This window comes from Prunus mume, linkage group LG5 (assembly GCF_029339155.1).
Source record: "Prunus mume cultivar Tortuosa linkage group LG5, ASM2933915v1, whole genome shotgun sequence".
NCBI lineage: Eukaryota > Viridiplantae > Streptophyta > Magnoliopsida > Rosales > Rosaceae > Prunus > Prunus mume.
The window spans coordinates 18,127,418-18,145,218 of record NC_142702.1 but is presented as its reverse complement, the minus strand read 5'-3'; the positions used below and the strand labels follow the sequence as shown (position 1 = coordinate 18,145,218).

Here is a 17,801-nt window from a genome sequence, read left to right as displayed (position 1 = left end):
TAGGCTAAGCATGTATATTTATTGGTATGCTGAAAACAGCGAAGCTCGGGTTACAACAATCTAAGCATTTTCCTGTACAGGCATTTTCCTTCCTCCCCCCAAAAAAAAACAAAGGATTGCAAAATCACAAAATTCCATATATTTACATGTTGTAACCCCCCAAAAGAATACTACCAACAATCTGAGCCCACTGCCAAAAAATCCCAGCTCTAATAAATTCCAACTTACCACAAAAACAGACACCAAAATTACGTATCCATCTATTTGATAGCGTACGAACGAGTACAAACTGTCTCAAGTGCCTCTGTAAATAAGCCAGAAAAACTGGTCAGCGCCTGAAAAACCCCCGGTAAGCCTGTTTGAAGATTGTTTAGTGTCATGGCTCTTGTCACCTCCACTGCCTTTGAGTGCCTCATCATCTCATCTTCGACCCGCCTCTGGCAGGTTGTAAGTTCAGATTTCTTCTCAGCAAGCGGGTCTCGAGCATCCAAAACCTGCCTGTTTTCAGGCCCCGAGTCAGGAAGCCCTATACCAACCATGGAGTAGGAGTGGTAGAACTTCTTTTCAATGTTCCGGAGAGAAGAAGCCTTCTTCTCAAGCTCCTTCGATGCAGTTTCAGTGCGTTTTTTTATCTTGAGCTCCTCACTCTGTTTTATAGAGATTACATGGACAACATTGATAAAGCTCTTGATAGCCTCAGAAGCCACTGTGTCAGGGACACGCTCAAGTGCAAGCTTCCACTCATCACAGAAGGAATATACATCAGAAGATTCACTGTGCACATTGAATGTCATGTCATTGTTTACGGGTTGAAGGGTGAGCTTGAACCAACCATGAACAGACCGGATAAAGTCCCGTTTGAACTTTATTAAGCGGCAGAAACTGGAGTGCCAGGCAGAGACAGCAGATTCAAGGTCACGAGTTGCCTGTCGGTGTAGTTCCGAGGTTGAGTCACCCTTGGCTGACCGGTTCACAAGTCCCCTAACCTGTTGTACAATGTCGTTTTGGACTTCATGGTACTGGTGCATTGATCTCCACATGTACATGAACCTGCATTCAGTATAAGTAAGACATTTTGAATTAGGTCACGGTTAAGATAACCCTTACTCACATGATTATAGGATCTAGCCATTATTTTGACAAAACAGGGTCATTGGAAGAATTCAACTACTTATTCTACAGTTCCATCTATCTGATGGCGACAATTTACCCCAAAATGGTGCCAATACTCCCATCAAAAGTTTATCTGACGGAAGATAATACTCAAGTGTACCCTAGCTTGTCCACATTTGTATACTTTTTTACCAAGACTGCATGCCCCTCCCACTTTCCAATCAATATCATTACTACAAAGAAAAATCTACATACAGGTTTGAGCTTTTGTAAAACACCTAAAATAAAAGTTTACCTACCCCCATCTCATTCACTCATTTTAGCCTGTAAGCTTTAAAACAAAACCTGAAATTGCACAGAGACAAGCATGTCCACTCAGCCAGAAAAGCAAATATGTGTTGGACCTTTTGGTAATTTACCTTGGCAAGATACTAACACAAATAGATCATTATTTTCTGACCAGAACTATGCCGCTCAAGATTGATCCCACAAACATGATGATGCTTACATTGTCGATTTATCATAATGACCCCAATTAACTTGCAATTAAAGATTAAAAAAAATAATAATGTTATTGACTTAGTTAATAATCACAGCTACAAATGGATCCGGAAACATACAGTGGTGGGTCATATGATCGTATCATAGTTAAGTCCAATCTACCTAACTCCACCTACAATAACTGTCATAAAAAAGGTCTGCAGATATGAGCAAACATAACCACTGGAGACGAAGTTTTGGGGCCACGTCTAGTTTTAAGAGGTGACAGTCCAGGACAACAAAACAAGGCCCATGCAGTTCAAGAGGGGAAGAAGCAAGTGGCATATGGCAGAGCGGTGACTCATAATGCTTTCAACTACCAAGTCAAAAGGCCAGCGATCTACAGTCACACTTTTCACGTGGGAGAATATCTAATATCCTAAATTAAGTACACCAACCCAATATCTCATACATATGTCTACACCAACTAAGAAGTGTTGTTGATATGTCATGTTCAATCTGTATTTTTATGCCAAAGCTGATTTGTGCACAAGCCATTATGGGTCATGGTTTGTGCAGAAGAATAAATAATCTTACTATCATCTTTTCTACAGTAACTAATCAAAAGAGATGAGAATTACCCATGGCACAGTTCAACAAGCTGAGGCACAAGATCAGAGTCTCTAAGATCAATGATGGCGGTGGAGGTCGTTGAGACGGCCTGAGATGTGACAATAATTAGTGATTGCAGCCTCTTTATCGAAGCCTTGGTCTTGTCTACCTTGGCTTCGTCCTCCCCCTTGTACTCCTGATGTTGCAGCGCAGACAACTTCTTCTCATGCTCAATCTTGACACCTTCTCTAGCCTAAAATTCATAACAATTTGTTGCCTGCATCAGCACTTGCCAAATTTGAAACCATATGGTCTCCACATAAATACAACAGCAGAAACTTATTTTCTCAATCCACCCAAAATTGGGCAAATGACCCTCAAGCCAATCATTGATGCCACTCTAGAAATTACTATGTTTCCACAGTAGCACAACTAGGACACATTGTTCCCTTCTATTGCTGTATTCAAATGTTTCCACAGTAGGCATGAATAGTTAAAAGTGCACCAAATTTAAATGTACCAAAAAGAAAAAGTACATCCATATAAACAAAAGTTCAATAAATTTTGAACAAGAGAATGACAGAGGATGCATATTTTCTCCCAAGAAAACCCTTTTTCTAGCCAAAAGTGTTTTTATCTTTGGCATTTATGCTGAGGGTGGAAAGAGGCAAAAAGCAAAAAAGAAAGGGTAAAATTTATGAGATTGCAAAGGCAATGAAAATATTATATACAGACATTCCTAAGAATATGAATCCTTATCTGTTAAGATGTCAAAATTTTCCAACCAATAATAATGGAGTAGATTTTGCCTCTAGGTTCTACAAAATGCATCTACTTTACCATAGAAAGTCTAGGAGCCTACTACAAAGATAAGGTCGGTCCAATTTCACAGGCCGTCAAGGGTATATGAGTAATTTTGACCAGCATTGAAAAAGGCCTTCATTACAGCGACCGATGCCACCATTGGGGGCAAAGACAACCATCCAAATCCACAACTATATACAAAAAGATGCACCCGGAAAAAGGCCAGTTTATTTTGTGAACAGCACCGACCATGGGCAGTTTCGTCATTTCGCGCTTTTGACGTTATAGTCAAAAACTGCGGTGGATCATCAGAGCATCAACACAACACTGCCACTGATGGGTACCCTTTTTTGTCCTAAACTTAAAAGCCTAACTAGATTTATTTAACTTCTTTCCCCAAAAAACAAAAAACAAAAAAACCAGATTTTTAACTACAAAAATAATTATTTTTCATGAAAAAAACCAAATAAAATAATAAAGATTACAATTTGTTCGAAGTTTTTATTTGTTAAAAAAAATTGTACCTTGACTTCCTCGTAGAGCTTCTTCTCCCAAGCCAAAAGGCGTTCGAAAGTGGAGCAAAGGCTCTTCGAACCGCCGGTGTCGACCAGCGAACCGGCATCGAGCCGGTACTTCACCGCCAGCGGCGGTTTTGAAGTCCAACTGGAGCTTAAGGTGCTCAGCACACTATTGGAGTGATACACTGTCTCTGTAAAATACAAGAACAGAGTCAGAGTTAATTACTGTTGAAACGAAATTCAAAACCCAAATTTAATCAACCCCAAAGATTCAAAAATTTCAATGTAATTCGATAAAAATAGAATTTAAGGAACGGAACCCAGTTTCCAGCTCGGTGAAAATCGTTTGAATTATGATCCCATCCCAAACCACAAATTTTCTCAGCAACCAAACACCCACAATCCAAAAATAATGAACAGCACATACTCTTGAGCTGCCTGAAGCTCCGATCAAGCTGGGCCCTGCTGGTCTCGAGCATCTCTGAAACCTGGTCTCCAGCCATGGCAGCCTTGTCGAAATTCTCCTTAATGGCCTCCACAATCTCCTTCAAATCCTTGTGTCTCACCACCATCTTCATATTCGAGATCTCACTGCTCCTATAAGTACTCCCGCCCTCCGACCTCTCCGACTTGCTCGTACTCGGCGCAAACCTGGGCATTGCCTGAGCCGCCGGAAAAGTACCTGTACCGGCCACCGATTCCGCCCGAACCGACACCGACTCGAAATTCGACCGGGTACCCATCTCGGATCTCGACTCCCGCTCGTCATCCCCTTCATGGTCCGACGACGAGCTCGTCGTGCTGTAATGGTCGTGGTCATGGTCGCCCCACTCACTGCACTGCACCTCCTCTCTCTCAGATTGAGCATACTTCTCAGACTGAGCATACTTCTCCGATTGAGCATACTTCTCGGACGGAGCATACTTCTCAGACCGAGCATACTGCTCAGATTGAGCATACTTCCCGGACGGAGCATACTTCTCGGACCGAGCATACTGCTCAGATTGAGCATACTCGTGCATTTTCTGGTGATGGTTGTTCTGGGCTTTCGGGTTTTGGTGGTTGAGGAAGAAATCGTACTCCGATCTCTCGGTTTCGGTCTCGGGCTCGGCTTCTTCGGCCTCTGTCTCTGTATTGTCGTCGTCGAAATCTTCTGGGTCAGGGGATTGTTGTTGGTGATTAGATTGGTGGGATTGGGATTGTGCTTTTTTGCGCTCGAAGAACTCAGAGTCTGGAGGCGAAGGAGGGTAGAAATTTTCCCAGTTCCACATGGACGAGGCCTGAGAGGGCGTGCTCGAGTATGTTGAGTCCGCTTGAAAAGCCGATGGGAACCCAAAGGGATTATTGAAATTCGATTTCGGGCTTCGCGGGGAAGAAGCAAGGCTCGATTCCGACAGTATGTGAGGGAGCTTTGGCCCAGACGGACGGCGCCGGCGCTGTTGGCGCTTGGCGGTGGAGGAGGAGCGGGAAGAAGCGGAGAGAATGTGTGGGAGGTTGGAGCTGTTGATGGTGGGAGAGAGAGGGGGTGGAGGAGGTGGAGGGTGGAGGGAGGAGGGCGCGGGGACGGGGGACACGTGGAGGGAGGGATTGGTTGGAGGGGAGAGGGATGGTGGTGGAGGAAGACGGCGGGGGTTTGGTGGGAGATGTCGAGGGGCTCGAAGGCGGAGAAGGAGACGAGGGCGGCGCCGGTGAGGCGGAGGGAGCGACAGTAGTCGGCATGGGCGGCGGCCAAGTGGTGGCGAGCGTATACGGCGTCTTTCATGAGGCGGCGCCGCTCCTTGCACCGCCTCACCGTGTCCTCGTTGTCCAATTTCGACGCCGTGCAGCCCATAATTTACGACAGTGTTGATAATAATAAAAATAAATTTCTAAAATTTAAATATTTGAGATAACAAGAATGAGAAGGGAAGCAAAACCCAAGTGGTGGAAACCACTGGTTTGAGCTCTCTGTGTGTGTTTGTGGGTGTGAATTAGGAAGAGTGAGAGACAGAGACAGGGAGACGGTGAGAGAGCGATGCCGAGACCGTGAAAGGAGAAGAAGTTATAGTTGTTAAGCCTTGGACTGTTGTCTGTTGCCACTAGGGGACAACTTAGTGGGTTTTTATTATTATTTATTTATTTTTTATTTTTAGGAAAAGAGTAAAGTGGGTTTTCTATTTTTACAAAACAGAAAGTGGGGGGTTAGTAATAAAATATTTATAACAAAAGGTTGGCAAATAAATCTATTCAAAAATGTTTCTTTGTCGGATTAGTGATGCAATTGCAATTGCAATTGCAAATTGTATAATCCTTTCAATCAATATAATTAATTTAATCATGAATTCTTTGCAGTTTGTTAGTGACAAATTTTCTTTTATATGGAAGGAGTAAGTGGGTTTCTTCTATTACAAAAGAGTAAGTTGGGTTGGTAAATAGAGATAATGGAACACATTGTTTGCTTAAACTTTGTATTTGAATCATTGAAGTAAAACTTCCAAATTGGATATTTAGGGTTTAAACCCTAGGGTAAGATTAAATAGTTAAAAGCCTGTGAAGTAAAACTCGGCATAGTCAATGCATATTTTTTCACGTAAGGATTTGATGTCAAAACTAATCGAACAACCTACTTTGATTCTGCTAGAAGTTATTAGAAGGAGCCAAGATCCCTAATACTTTTACTATAATCTTTCTCTGCCCTTTACATCAAGGAAAATTGAGAGTAACATGTGACTAAATTTTTCTGTACTTTTGTATCCGTGAAAAATTACTAAAACAAAATGTCAAACCAGAATTATCCGAAATGGGATGATCGTGATTATTTATTAGATGGATGGATTCTTGATTGCATATATCATCAAAATTAAAAGTTTAATTACAATGTAAAGATGGGGAAGTTGATTTTTAATTATAATTAATTATGGTAATGTTTGTTTAGTTAATGTTGATTACTTTAATTAGTGTTTGCAGAAGGTTGGCTTTTGGTGCTTTTGTTGAGTCCTCGGGGCTTGGGGTTTGGAAGGTGAAGGTGAAGACAGGGTGGATCTTCGCCAAAATTGTGTGGGCCCATTTAGTTGAATTTAAGGTCCAACTGAGTCACTACTAGGCTGTGCCTGGTTGGCTTGGTGTTGGAATTTCGTTGCTGATTAATTTCTGTATTCTTGCTTTTTTTCTTCACTAAATGACAAATTTTCTTCAACCTTTAATATATGCTCGACTTAAAACTATTTTCCATTTTCTATTACGAGAGTTTGAAATTTGTTTTTAAATACAAGCAATAGTTTATATTGTTACTCTAATTTACTGTAGAGGGTCATCTGCAGTGGATGAATACATTGCCCTGATCAATAGACCTAACTTACTCATATTCATTAAATATAAATTTTAAAAAAAATTATACAACACCCTTTATATAAACGAATATCAAGTTTGTCTTGCTAAATATGAATTAATCTACATTATTCCAAAGCAAATATCTGAAATAGGTCTTGTCCATAAATTCTTAAAAAGATGTCTAAATTTTGTAGTTAGATTTACAAGTTTGACTTGTGCTCCATCCTAATTTTTTTTTTTAAACTTACTTGTAAAGGGAATAACATTGTTTTGCTATTTTTGACCAATAACACAATGACACGTGGAAAAATTATCTTACGTGTCATTGCGTTATTAATCGGGAATAGCAAAAAGTGTTATCCCATTGCATGAGAGTTTCTTTCCCATCCCAATTTCAAAATCAATGCTGACAAGTCCAATCCAAGGTTTGCATTATCCAATAGTAGTTTTTAGTATTTTGAATGTTTTACCATTCTCAGATTTTTGATAAATATAAATTAATTTATATTATTCCAAAACAAATATATGAAATAGGTCTTGTGTATGAATTCTTGAAAAGATGTCTAAATTTTTCAGCTGGATTTGCGGTTTGACTTTTGCTCCATCCCAATTTCAAAATCAACACTGACAAGTCGAATCCAAATATTACATGAGGATAGAAATGCCCAAACCATCACATTCATATTTTAATCTTAGTTTTTCTTTTTTCTTACTAACTAGCAATTATAAGCATGAACAATGGGACAAAAATTACAAAGTTCTTGGCAACCACAGAGAGGATGATGAATCTTGAAGGGAGAAGCTACCACTCATTGTAAATTATTGAACCAATTAATTGGTTAGGTGCACTTGAAATTTCAATCATCATGTTCTAGTTTTGGTCATTCATTCCATCATTTTCCAATTCTTGGGTTTTACTCATTTTTTTATATAATTTTTTTGTGGGGCCTCACATTCACTATGGTGGTCATGCACTCATTGTATCCTACTATTTTCAAAGAAATATTCCAAATTGCAAAGCATCAAAAATGGCAGAGAAGCATATGTATACATAGATATTCCCCAATAAGTGGAGCCTTTTAGACAAAAGTGTAGGATATAGAGATGAGAGGGAGACTTGACTGTGTGAAAGGAAAAGAGATAGAGAGATTCAAAATGGTTAAAGTGACAGTTTTTTCTCCTAACTTTGTATTCCCATGGCCTCACTGGACCCAACCATCACCTTTTTTTTTTCTTTGAGAACAATTTTTGATGAGAAAAGTGTGTTTGGCTCTAGACCCTTTGCTGTTAAATTTGAAACTTAACGGTGTGAAAGGTTTTCTTTTGGTTTTTCTGCCCCACATTGTATCAGTACAATAATTATTATTATAAATTCAAAAAGAAAAAAAAGAAAGAAAGAGGAAAAGGTAGGGTAAGGCCATGTTGAAAGCTTGAAACCAGTCACTGGAATACTCCTATTCTGGGTTTTGAGGTGAGTGAGTATCTGATTCTTCTTAACATTGCAGGGATGTTCCTTTCAAGATATTCCTCATCTTTATTTATTTTATTTATTTGTTGAAAATCTGAAAAGTTTATTCTAATATGAAATGTTACGACCTACCACGAAATTTACAGGGACTCCTGCGAAATTGTGTCAGACTGTGAATGCTCTTAACTGCTTGAGTTATAAGCTCCTTGCGAATCAATATCATTATTAAGAGCGATAGACATTCGGATTTATCTGACTTACGTATTTCTCTTGTATTTTTGTTTGTTTTTCCGCTGCATCTCGGTTTAAATTAATGAAATTTCATTTTTATATGAACAAAAGAAGACATGACATGACATCACATGAGAATAAAGAAAAGTTGAACCTCTTGTGCTGAAACTATTCTTACGACTAAAAACTAAAACCTGTGAACACTCCAAGCCCCTTAGCTTCAAGGTTTCAACATTTGATCCACACGCCAAGCGGTCTAGCTGCATGCTTTTTTAAGTTATAAATAGAAACCAAGTACGAAATCCTAACAGACCTTCTCAGACTTTTTTATAACAGTTGGTGACAGACAGAACCCCAAACTATAAACAAAGGCCAAAACCATGACTTCAAAGATTGCAAGCTGCAACAAAATAACAATAAATAATTGCCCCTTTATTAGAAAAAAGAAAAAAAAAACGACATAAAAAGACTTTGCCCTAAATTTGGGTGTGACAATTTATAAATATCCCCTACGGTTGAGGCAGAAAAGTAGAATGGAAAGGAGTGATGCAAGGGACACCAATCCAAATAAATGATGCAATTTGCTAAAGAAAGTGGGATCTTTCTGTATTCCTATGTAACTCTACTTTTCCACCACACTAGATTATCAAATTCAAATTCACCCCGCTTTTATTTTTTCCCAACTTTTTAAGGCAGTGGGGCCAAAATGAAAATGAACCAAGAAAAATGGGATTACTCCTCTTACTTACTCCTGTAGCATAGAAAGCAAAATTTATGAATATATATATTCAGAGAGTTTTTGTTGAGGGATTTCTCAAATAAATTTGTTTGAAGGATATTCTAGTAGGGCCCACTCTGCATTGTATTTCACTAATCAAATTGTCTATTTTGTAGATATTCATTCAAAGATCATCTCTACAACAAATCACTTGAATCCGATATCATTTGACTACTAAATTAAATTATTGAAATTTAGGTACTTTCTTAGAGTATCGTGTTTATTGATTTTGTTGGTATCAATTAGATGCCTTAAATATTTTAAATTTGCATGAATTTTTGCAAGGATGATCTATGAATGAAGATTTGAAAAATAGATGTTTTGGATCGTTGTCCCTCAAATAAAATTATATATATATATAGCTTCCATTGAGGATATTTCAAATAAGTTTATTTGAGGACATCTGACGACAATATTGCACACGACCTATTAACATGACACGAATTAGCATGAAATTATCAATATTTGGGTTGAGCTTAATGGGTCGGGTTGAAAACGAGTGAACCCGTTAGTCACCCGTTAAGCTAATGGGTCGTGTTGAGTCAATTCGCGAATATTCGATCCACCCGTTAAGGAGGGTAATTTGGTAATTTTGCTAAATATGTTTTGAAAAAAATATCCTAAGTCACCAACACCATGCCTCTTTTTTATTTATTTATTTGTTCTTATCTTTCTCTTTCTGTCTACTGTCTTACCTCCCACTCTCTCTGTTTTTTTTCTTTGTTTTTTTTTTGCCCTTTTATTCTTCCTTTTTCTGTCATTCTCCATCTAATCTAATCTAATCAACGAATTTTTTTTTTTCTCTTCTTGTCTTTTCTTTGGTCGTTGAGGAATTAAAGCTTAAAACCTTCTGAAATTAAAGCTTAAGGCTTTAGGATGTATTGTTTCCTGGGTAGTTTAGAGAAATATAAAAAAAAAAAAAAACTGGGAATTCACCTTCCTTGATCCAAATCGTTTTACGAGGCTTTTGTTTTCTTGGTCCTAATTACTGAAAGTAATCAGATTTCAGCATCGGCCTAATGGTGGAGCATAGGTTTCTAGTCAAAGCTGGCTGTGTGTTTTTTTCCATTTTTTTTTCTTTCTAGTTTATTCTTAACGGGTCGTGTCGGATCATTCGTGAATTATAACGGGTCATGTTTGGGTCTGACATATTTCACCCGTTAAGTTAATGAGTTGTGTCTTATCAACACGTTAAGTTAACAGGTTAACGCGAACACGACCTGAAACTCGTTAACACGACCCGTTTGCTAGGTCTAGAGATACCCTTGTAGAGTATACTCCGTATTTTATTTTATTAATCCAAACTCTATTTTCTAAATATTCATTCAAAGATCATCCTTTACAAAAAATCGCTTGAATCCATATCATTTGACTACTCAATTAAATTATTGAAATTTTAGTACTTTCTTGAAGATCTGTATTCATTGCTTTTGTAAGACACAATTGGATGTTGAAACGGTTTTCAATTTCTCTTATTTTTTTGCAAGGATGATTTATGAATATAGACTTAAAAAATTGATGGTTTGGATCATTGAATTTTTTTTTTTTGTAAGAGACCGTAAAATGTGTCTCTCAAATCATTTATTTGAGAGATCCCTCAATAGAAATAGACTATACATATATATACTCTTTTAATAAAGAAGAATAAAATAAATGTGAGAGGGTTTAAATTGAAATGCCAAGATACTGTAAACAATTGGGTTCGTTCGGGTACATGTCCAATTTATAGGTTACATTATAGGGTACATTTACCAATATTGGGGAGTAGGAAGGTGTATATGGCACTTGCACTTCAAAAAAAATAATATGACATCAAGTGCATAAAGCTAAAATTGGTATTAGGAAAATCTGCACGAATGGTTTATAGCTTAAGTAGTTAACCTGCAATCGAAGGCGTTAGTTTGATTTTTGACTCTTTACGATACCACTCGTATAAAAAAAGAGTAAGAGGAACATCACTCCAGAGCAAATTAGGGTTTAGCTAACCCTAGTAAATTAGCATAACTTATGTGCAAGGACAACACGCATAGATAAGGAAATGGTCGACTATTTTATTCAACTTTGTTTCGAAAATCATGTATTGGGGCTATATTCTGTCTTTTTTCCCCTTTATGTAGAACTTTTGGGACTTAAAATAAATATAATAATTTTCCTTTTACTACTGGAAGTCGGAAACAGTAAATTTTCTGAGTCTAGACTTCTGGTCAAATCAACCAAGTCTTGTTACAATACTGACCCAAACATCACGTTTCGAAACCAGAAATTTTTTTGGGTAAAAGTTTCACAACCAGATTTAAAAAAATAAGTACAGAAACTTCCACAGGAAAATGTGACCCAAATCAAACGCATGATAGCCATCCAAGAAAGAAGAAAACAATAGGTAAAAGGGCGAGCAAAAGAAGATAAGCGAAAAGAATAGGAAAGAACCAAACCATGCATGCGTATATTTGCTCACCACATGGCGTTGGCCCCACAAAGCCAATAAGATTACATACTTTTGGTGCTTTGGTGGACCCACCAAGTTTTTCTTTGCCAAACAGCTAGCACGAAAAGGAAGCAAGGATCCATTTTCTTTTCAGCCCCAAAAGAAATAAAAGATCCATTTCTTTGAGTCAAAACAATACACAGATAGAGATAGATGGTGATATTATCATCTTTTTGGAAACCAGGGCCAAGAGTAAGCGGTAGTTGAGAGACCCTTTGTTTACCTGACAAAACACCCCCGTCAGTAGGGTTGGCATGCAGAGTCAGATGAGCTTATCTGATACATTGTTTAACCAAACTTGGCAACAGCATAGTGGATTGGTCTAATATGATGAGGATGATGAGGATGAGGGGTTGGGCACATTCTGCACGTGCTGCTGCTGCTTCTGCTGGTTGTTAGGGAAACCAAAATCCTCAAACAGACCCTGAATGATGAGAAGAAATAAAAGTGGAAGGTTAAAACTCAACAGTGTTTACCAAAAGCTAAGTTTTTGTACACCATCAAGTAGGTCATATGTGAATTAGGGTTCTAAGTTTTGTTCATATTCAAAAAAGATTTATCAAGTATTTGGCTCCCTATCACATGACAGTATAATTATGAAAAAACAAAAAAGAAAACTGGAAAAAACGTTTAAGTGATGAATTGCAGATGCGTATTCCAGGCTTTCAGTCATATGTGGACATACCATGGCATCATTGATTGCATAAGCCACACAGTAGTGCTCCTGAAAATCAGCAGTTCAGGACAAAAGTTTAGAGAAAAATTTATGAATATATTGATAATAAATCCTTCACCGCCTCCCAAATAAAGGAGAGAGATGGAGATGATTCCTAAGCATATATCAGCATTTTCCAGTACGGTAGTATGGGTGACATCATCCAGCCTCCCAGAAACAGGAGCCATGGTTGCTTCTGGCCCTACACACCTTAGGTCACTGGACTCACTGTGGTCCCATGACTCATGTGCCTACATGTGGAAGCTCACATGTGCAAGCGCACAAGGCACAAACACACTCAGGTAGGAGACCAATTTAACTAACCCATGTCAAATTACTTTTACCAAAAATATTTAGCATACTGTGTTCTTTTACAACAGAAATGAGAAGTTGACTTGCCTGCATCATATACCATTCTTCAAATTCATCAAACAATTCCAATCGTTCAATCCTAAACAAGAAGACATTACATATGAGAATCTTCCCAAGAATATCAATTACAAGTTAGCTGATTAAAAGTTGATAAAAGGAGCAAAAGCATGGGCAGAGGTGGTACCACATTATCAAAACCAAAGTATCTTAATACAACCATACAAACCCAATGGAATTTTAAAACAACAACAACGAAAAGACTAAAATCAGGAAAAAAGGCTTCCAGAGAAAGGTCCAGTGGGTTTTCATGTTCTGTAAAGTAAGAATCTAAAAAGGCAGCCATCCACCCCTTTTCTAACCTTTATCTGAAACCAAACATGAGTTTTTGTTTGTAGCAATACTCTCAATATGTCAAAATTATAATCTCCACCCAAAAGGATAGAACAGGATATTTAATGACATACTATACACTAGGATCTGGCATGTCTAAGCAGATAAATTGGCAAGTTAAGACAGTCCAGTTGAAATTTGAGTCCAATCTACTGTATGACATATTGTATTAAAACTGCATGGTTAACTTGGACTATATAAAGCTGTTTCAAGCAGGCAGTTAACAATTTTAATTGAAACTGAACTCCAAGATTCAAGCAGGATAAAATGACTATCAAACAATTCTGAAAGACAAAGAGTTTCACATATTTGTCGTACTTAAAGACTCTAAAATAAGGAGATGAATAAGATAAATACCAAGCCAAGTTTTCTGGTAAAAGTTACGTGATGGGAAGGAATGACAATAAACATGTAATGGTAATTGAAAAAGTGAATTTAGAAGAAAAAAAGAAAAAGTGAGCATGTTATTGCAAAAATATGACTAAACGACTAATAGTTTTGCAAGATATACATTGGGCATACCTGCGTCTTTCTTGAGCTTCAACAAAATTACTATATACTTTTAGCATGTCCCAGGCAACAGCCCTCTGAAACCCCACACATTCAAAATCACAACATTATTAAAATAAAATTAATATAGGATGAAGATTAATTCAGTGAAATATAAACAACATTCAAAAGGACACAAATAAATGAAACAAAAAACTTCATTTAGAAACAAAAGTTTCAATAAACTAGGGCCTACAACTTGAACGTTTTCAGCCAACAAAATTTCCAGAGCATTATAAAATTGTCATATTTTTATGTGTACATACGCATCTATGTCCTGCCTTCTAGGCTTCAGTTAGGGGTAGATGACTTCATTATCATCATTTGGCTGTTGTACATTCTGTTATGTAACCATACCCAAGAGAGTACAAAGTTTATTGCTAAAAGATACTAATTATAATTTATAACTTCTACCTGCCATCCTTGGTCAAGAAAAAGTTTTTCCTTTGCCAGTAATGTTGGTGTATCATGTATGCCCAAGAGTGCACAGCCTCGACTCTGAAACAAACATTAACCACACCATATGCATATCAAATCTTTATTCCAGAAAACATGAGATGGTGTTGCACAACATAGTTTCACCTAAAGGAATAAAGGGATAAAAGCATGCATAAGAAGCAGTGACAATTATTCCTGACCAACAAGGTAGGCTTGTGTTACATTATTGAAAGAATAACTACATACTTTAATTAATTTATCTATTTATATTTTTCTATAACAAGATATTGTAGTGAATGCACTCTCACCCTACATCCAGTACACAAAAAGAACACACACAAACAGACTAGTGTCTATAATCTAGAGGAACATAGAATCCTCTAAAGGAACTAGTAGAAAAACAATAGTCACCACCAGCTGGAAAAAGAGAGGAACCAACTTTTCTTTTTTGGTTATAGGAAACCAACTTTTAACTGTCCTCAAATGTCCTATTATTCCTTTCATGCCCATATAAGACACGACATCGCCTTCTAAATAATACTGTGGTTCTGGTGCCCAGTAAAACATCCCGAACAATCTTAGGAATAACCCAACCAGTTCCAGTCAAAGAAAATAACCCAAATACTCCACTCAAAAGCAAATAACCCAAAACACTCCACTCAGAGCTAAACAGGAGGGCAGATTTTTGAGGACAGGCAGCAATGTAATAAGTGAATTCACTGAATAACCCAAATACTCCCTCAAACCTACATTATCTATCATGAGTTCCTATAGAGCTCTGAAAAGTTATTGCAAGGTTCTTCCCTGTTCTCAGGCAAAGGCTGAGAAATGGAACAAAATTTTCTCATGATTATCACAAAACTTGAATTTTGAAAATATAGGTTTAGGCACATTTTACAATAATTCAATAAGATGATCTTCGCCGAAGCCTGGTTCTTTAAATATTTTTATATATATTACATCTTTATCTACGACTAATGAATTGAAAACTGAAAATAATAAGGGGAAGATCTGCAATGGCTCAAATGAATTGACTGCTGCATTTTAAAAGTAAGTACGGAATTATTTAATAAAAAAATGTTCGGAAGAAAGTAAAAAGAAGTAAAGCAGACCTCCAAGTTTCTAATCATCTGCTGCCCAAAAGCATCATCTGGATGAATCTGTTGAACCACCACCAACCATATATGTAAGAAACACATATAAAACCACCACTTTAAAGTACTCATCAGTGTCACAAATCAAAGAAGAAAGGAAGATCAGAGTGAAAATTGTCACACACAAACACCAAAAAGGCTTCTTAAGTTTGAAGAGGCCAGTAACCTGCTCATATAAGAAAAATATTGCTGTTGAAAATGCTTTTGATGTCCAGCCAACTATGGCACGACTTGAATCTGGATCCAAGTATATCAAAACGCATTCTGCAATTATAAAAGTTGGAAGGCTGATAACAATATTAGAATAAATCAATTTAATCACTATCTCAAGACAAATATCAATGACAAATTTCCATCAATAAGGGCAGTCTTTTATTATTTATTAATAAGAATCCACTGGTATTCTATTTATTTGAACTGCAGCAACTAAAAATGTTGTCGATAAAATTAAGTTATCTTAAAAGTGTAGTAAAGTATTTTTGGCATGTGAACACCAAAATGGGTACTGAACTAGTATCGATATGACTAATAATAAAAGCATCACAATCTTTTAAGGAAGCTACCATAGTCCATAGCTATTATTTAAAATGGAAGTATCTGGAAAGCCGTAAAAGAAGACACCAATGACCCAAAACTCAGTGTTCAAAGTACGGCAATGAGATCTAAATAAACAAAAAAGGAAGAAAATTGACTGTAAGCACATACCTGCGATCCATACCAGCCAAAGCTATAACATTGTCTAATTGTTGTATGTTGCGCAAATCAATGGGGAGTAGCTTATAGTGGTCACTGAGCACTTCTCCTTTTTCTGCAAAGTAGAAATTCTATAATGGGGTACCAAGAACAATTTGTATATTTCAATTGTGTATATAAGATAAGTAACTTGACAATCTTAAAGATCTGAATCAAAGTTTTCAACCACAAGACAAAGGAGAATCGTCCAAGGAATTTTTACAAGCACATCAGTGAAGATTGCAGCTCTGTACTATTCATATAGTGACATAACACATCAAAGACAACACTCCAAAGACACATGTAGTCAATAGAAGGGATTCAACCATAGATTTATAACATCAGCAACACTAGAGTAGGTACCTCGCGAGATTGAAGCTGTTGCACTAATTTTGTCCCTCAAATGACTGCAGGTTTCAATAAGTGTGGTCTTCTTACTAGTTACCTGACAAACAAAGACCACATGTCTTTACTTTCTTGTCCAATATAGATGCAAGTACGCAAAAGAATGGAAGACAATATTTGTTCACATTAGATAACTTTAAATGCTATTAATTCAAAGCAGAAAATCAACACTTGGTCAGACAAGACAGGGTGGGTTAGCATGAGTTCATCAATACACTATTCACTCCTTAAAGTTATAACTTCTAACCTAAGTTGGTCAGAATCCACATACGAAAGTTAGTGTGCTGCCAACAGAACCAATGAGATAGTAATGAATGTTTCACAATTCGTACCTCCTTAAAATCCAGCTCCACATATAAATGGGGTGCTTTCCCCTCATCCTGCAGCTGAAAATATGTTGTATCAAAGCCAGCTCCAAGTGATAAAACCTGCTTCTTCAAATGACCCTTTTCACCTCCATTTTTTTCAGTATCAAGAAACTGATTCAGGAGCTTGCGAAGAGCAGCCCATCGAGCAAAGTAACCTCGATTATGCAAAAACAATAAAGCAAATAGATTAACACTCATTACTTGTGAAAAAAGTTAACAACATCATGAGCTTTCAACTCTTATCTTTGATTGAGCAACTAAAACATACCACGGTTAATAATCGGAGATCTTCTCACAGGTCTTCTTACAAACAAATGGACATAATCGTCTTTCATGTACCCTTTCTTCACGCAGGACCTTTTCAACAATACAGTTCAAAGTTAGCATATGCATCAAATGCAAAACTAAGCAACCAACATTGTCACACTTCATCTAAAATTCAAATATCCTCTCTCCTTTCTTTCATTTTCTCGCAAACCAAACAGAACCTACCGAAAAAAAAACCGCATATGCAATTCAACCAGAAAAAAAATAGTAATTTGCGGTTAAACAATGCAAATTTGTAGGCAATTATGCAAAACTAAAAATATATCAGGCTTAATTAAAAATGAGCTGAAAGTGGAAAGGTTAAGGGCGCGCACAGTTTGCTGGCCGAGGCGTCGTCGTTTGTTGCTTGAACTGCTTCTCTGTTGCTGTGTGAATCAGACACTGGCTTCGCCATCGTTACGAGATTTCAAGTTTTTCTTTTTCCTGCTTCTGTCTTTTGCCTTTCTCTGTATATTTTCTTCGACAATGCAACGCAACCTAACTTCAAAAAAGAAATTTGACAACAAACAAACTTCAGAAAAAGAAAAAAATATAAAAAAATGTCTCTAACACA

General features: G+C 37.2%; 2 protein-coding genes across 2 annotated transcripts; both read right to left on the bottom strand.

Moving 5' to 3' along the window:
- On the bottom strand, positions 1 to 5,504 carry LOC103331653 (nitrate regulatory gene2 protein-like). The gene is given in 5 exon segments (XM_008234297.3): positions 1 to 1,050; positions 2,235 to 2,458; positions 3,534 to 3,718; positions 3,955 to 5,101; positions 5,104 to 5,504. Coding segments are annotated over 5 exon segments (2,601 nt in total). The 5' UTR covers positions 5,359 to 5,504; the 3' UTR covers positions 1 to 260.
- A 6,225-nt stretch (positions 5,505 to 11,729) lies between these two features.
- Positions 11,730 to 17,742, bottom strand: SBI1 (Leucine carboxyl methyltransferase). Its single transcript, XM_008234263.2, has 12 exons — positions 17,563 to 17,742; positions 17,190 to 17,278; positions 16,886 to 17,076; positions 16,512 to 16,593; positions 16,122 to 16,224; positions 15,583 to 15,703; positions 15,375 to 15,422; positions 14,239 to 14,322; positions 13,798 to 13,862; positions 12,913 to 12,964; positions 12,484 to 12,522; positions 11,730 to 12,222 (listed from the first exon to the last, which is right to left on the bottom strand). The coding sequence occupies exons 1-12, from the start codon at positions 17,640 to 17,642 to the stop codon at positions 12,121 to 12,123; spliced, it is 1,056 nt and encodes a 351-aa protein (XP_008232485.1). The 5' UTR covers positions 17,643 to 17,742; the 3' UTR covers positions 11,730 to 12,120.
- Between the last annotated feature and the right edge of the window lie 59 nt (positions 17,743 to 17,801).

Coding starts and splice junctions, on each gene's coding strand:
- SBI1 (XM_008234263.2), bottom strand. CDS start 17,642: ATGGCGAAGCCAGTGTCTGATTCACACAGCAACAGAGAAGCAGTTCAA. Junction 17,077..17,189: donor ATCTCCGATTATTAACCGTG/GTATGTTTTAGT, acceptor TGCATAATCGAG/GTTACTTTGCTCGATGGGCT. Junction 12,965..13,797: donor GAAGCTCAAGAAAGACGCAG/GTATGCCCAATG, acceptor CTTCTTGTTTAG/GATTGAACGATTGGAATTGT.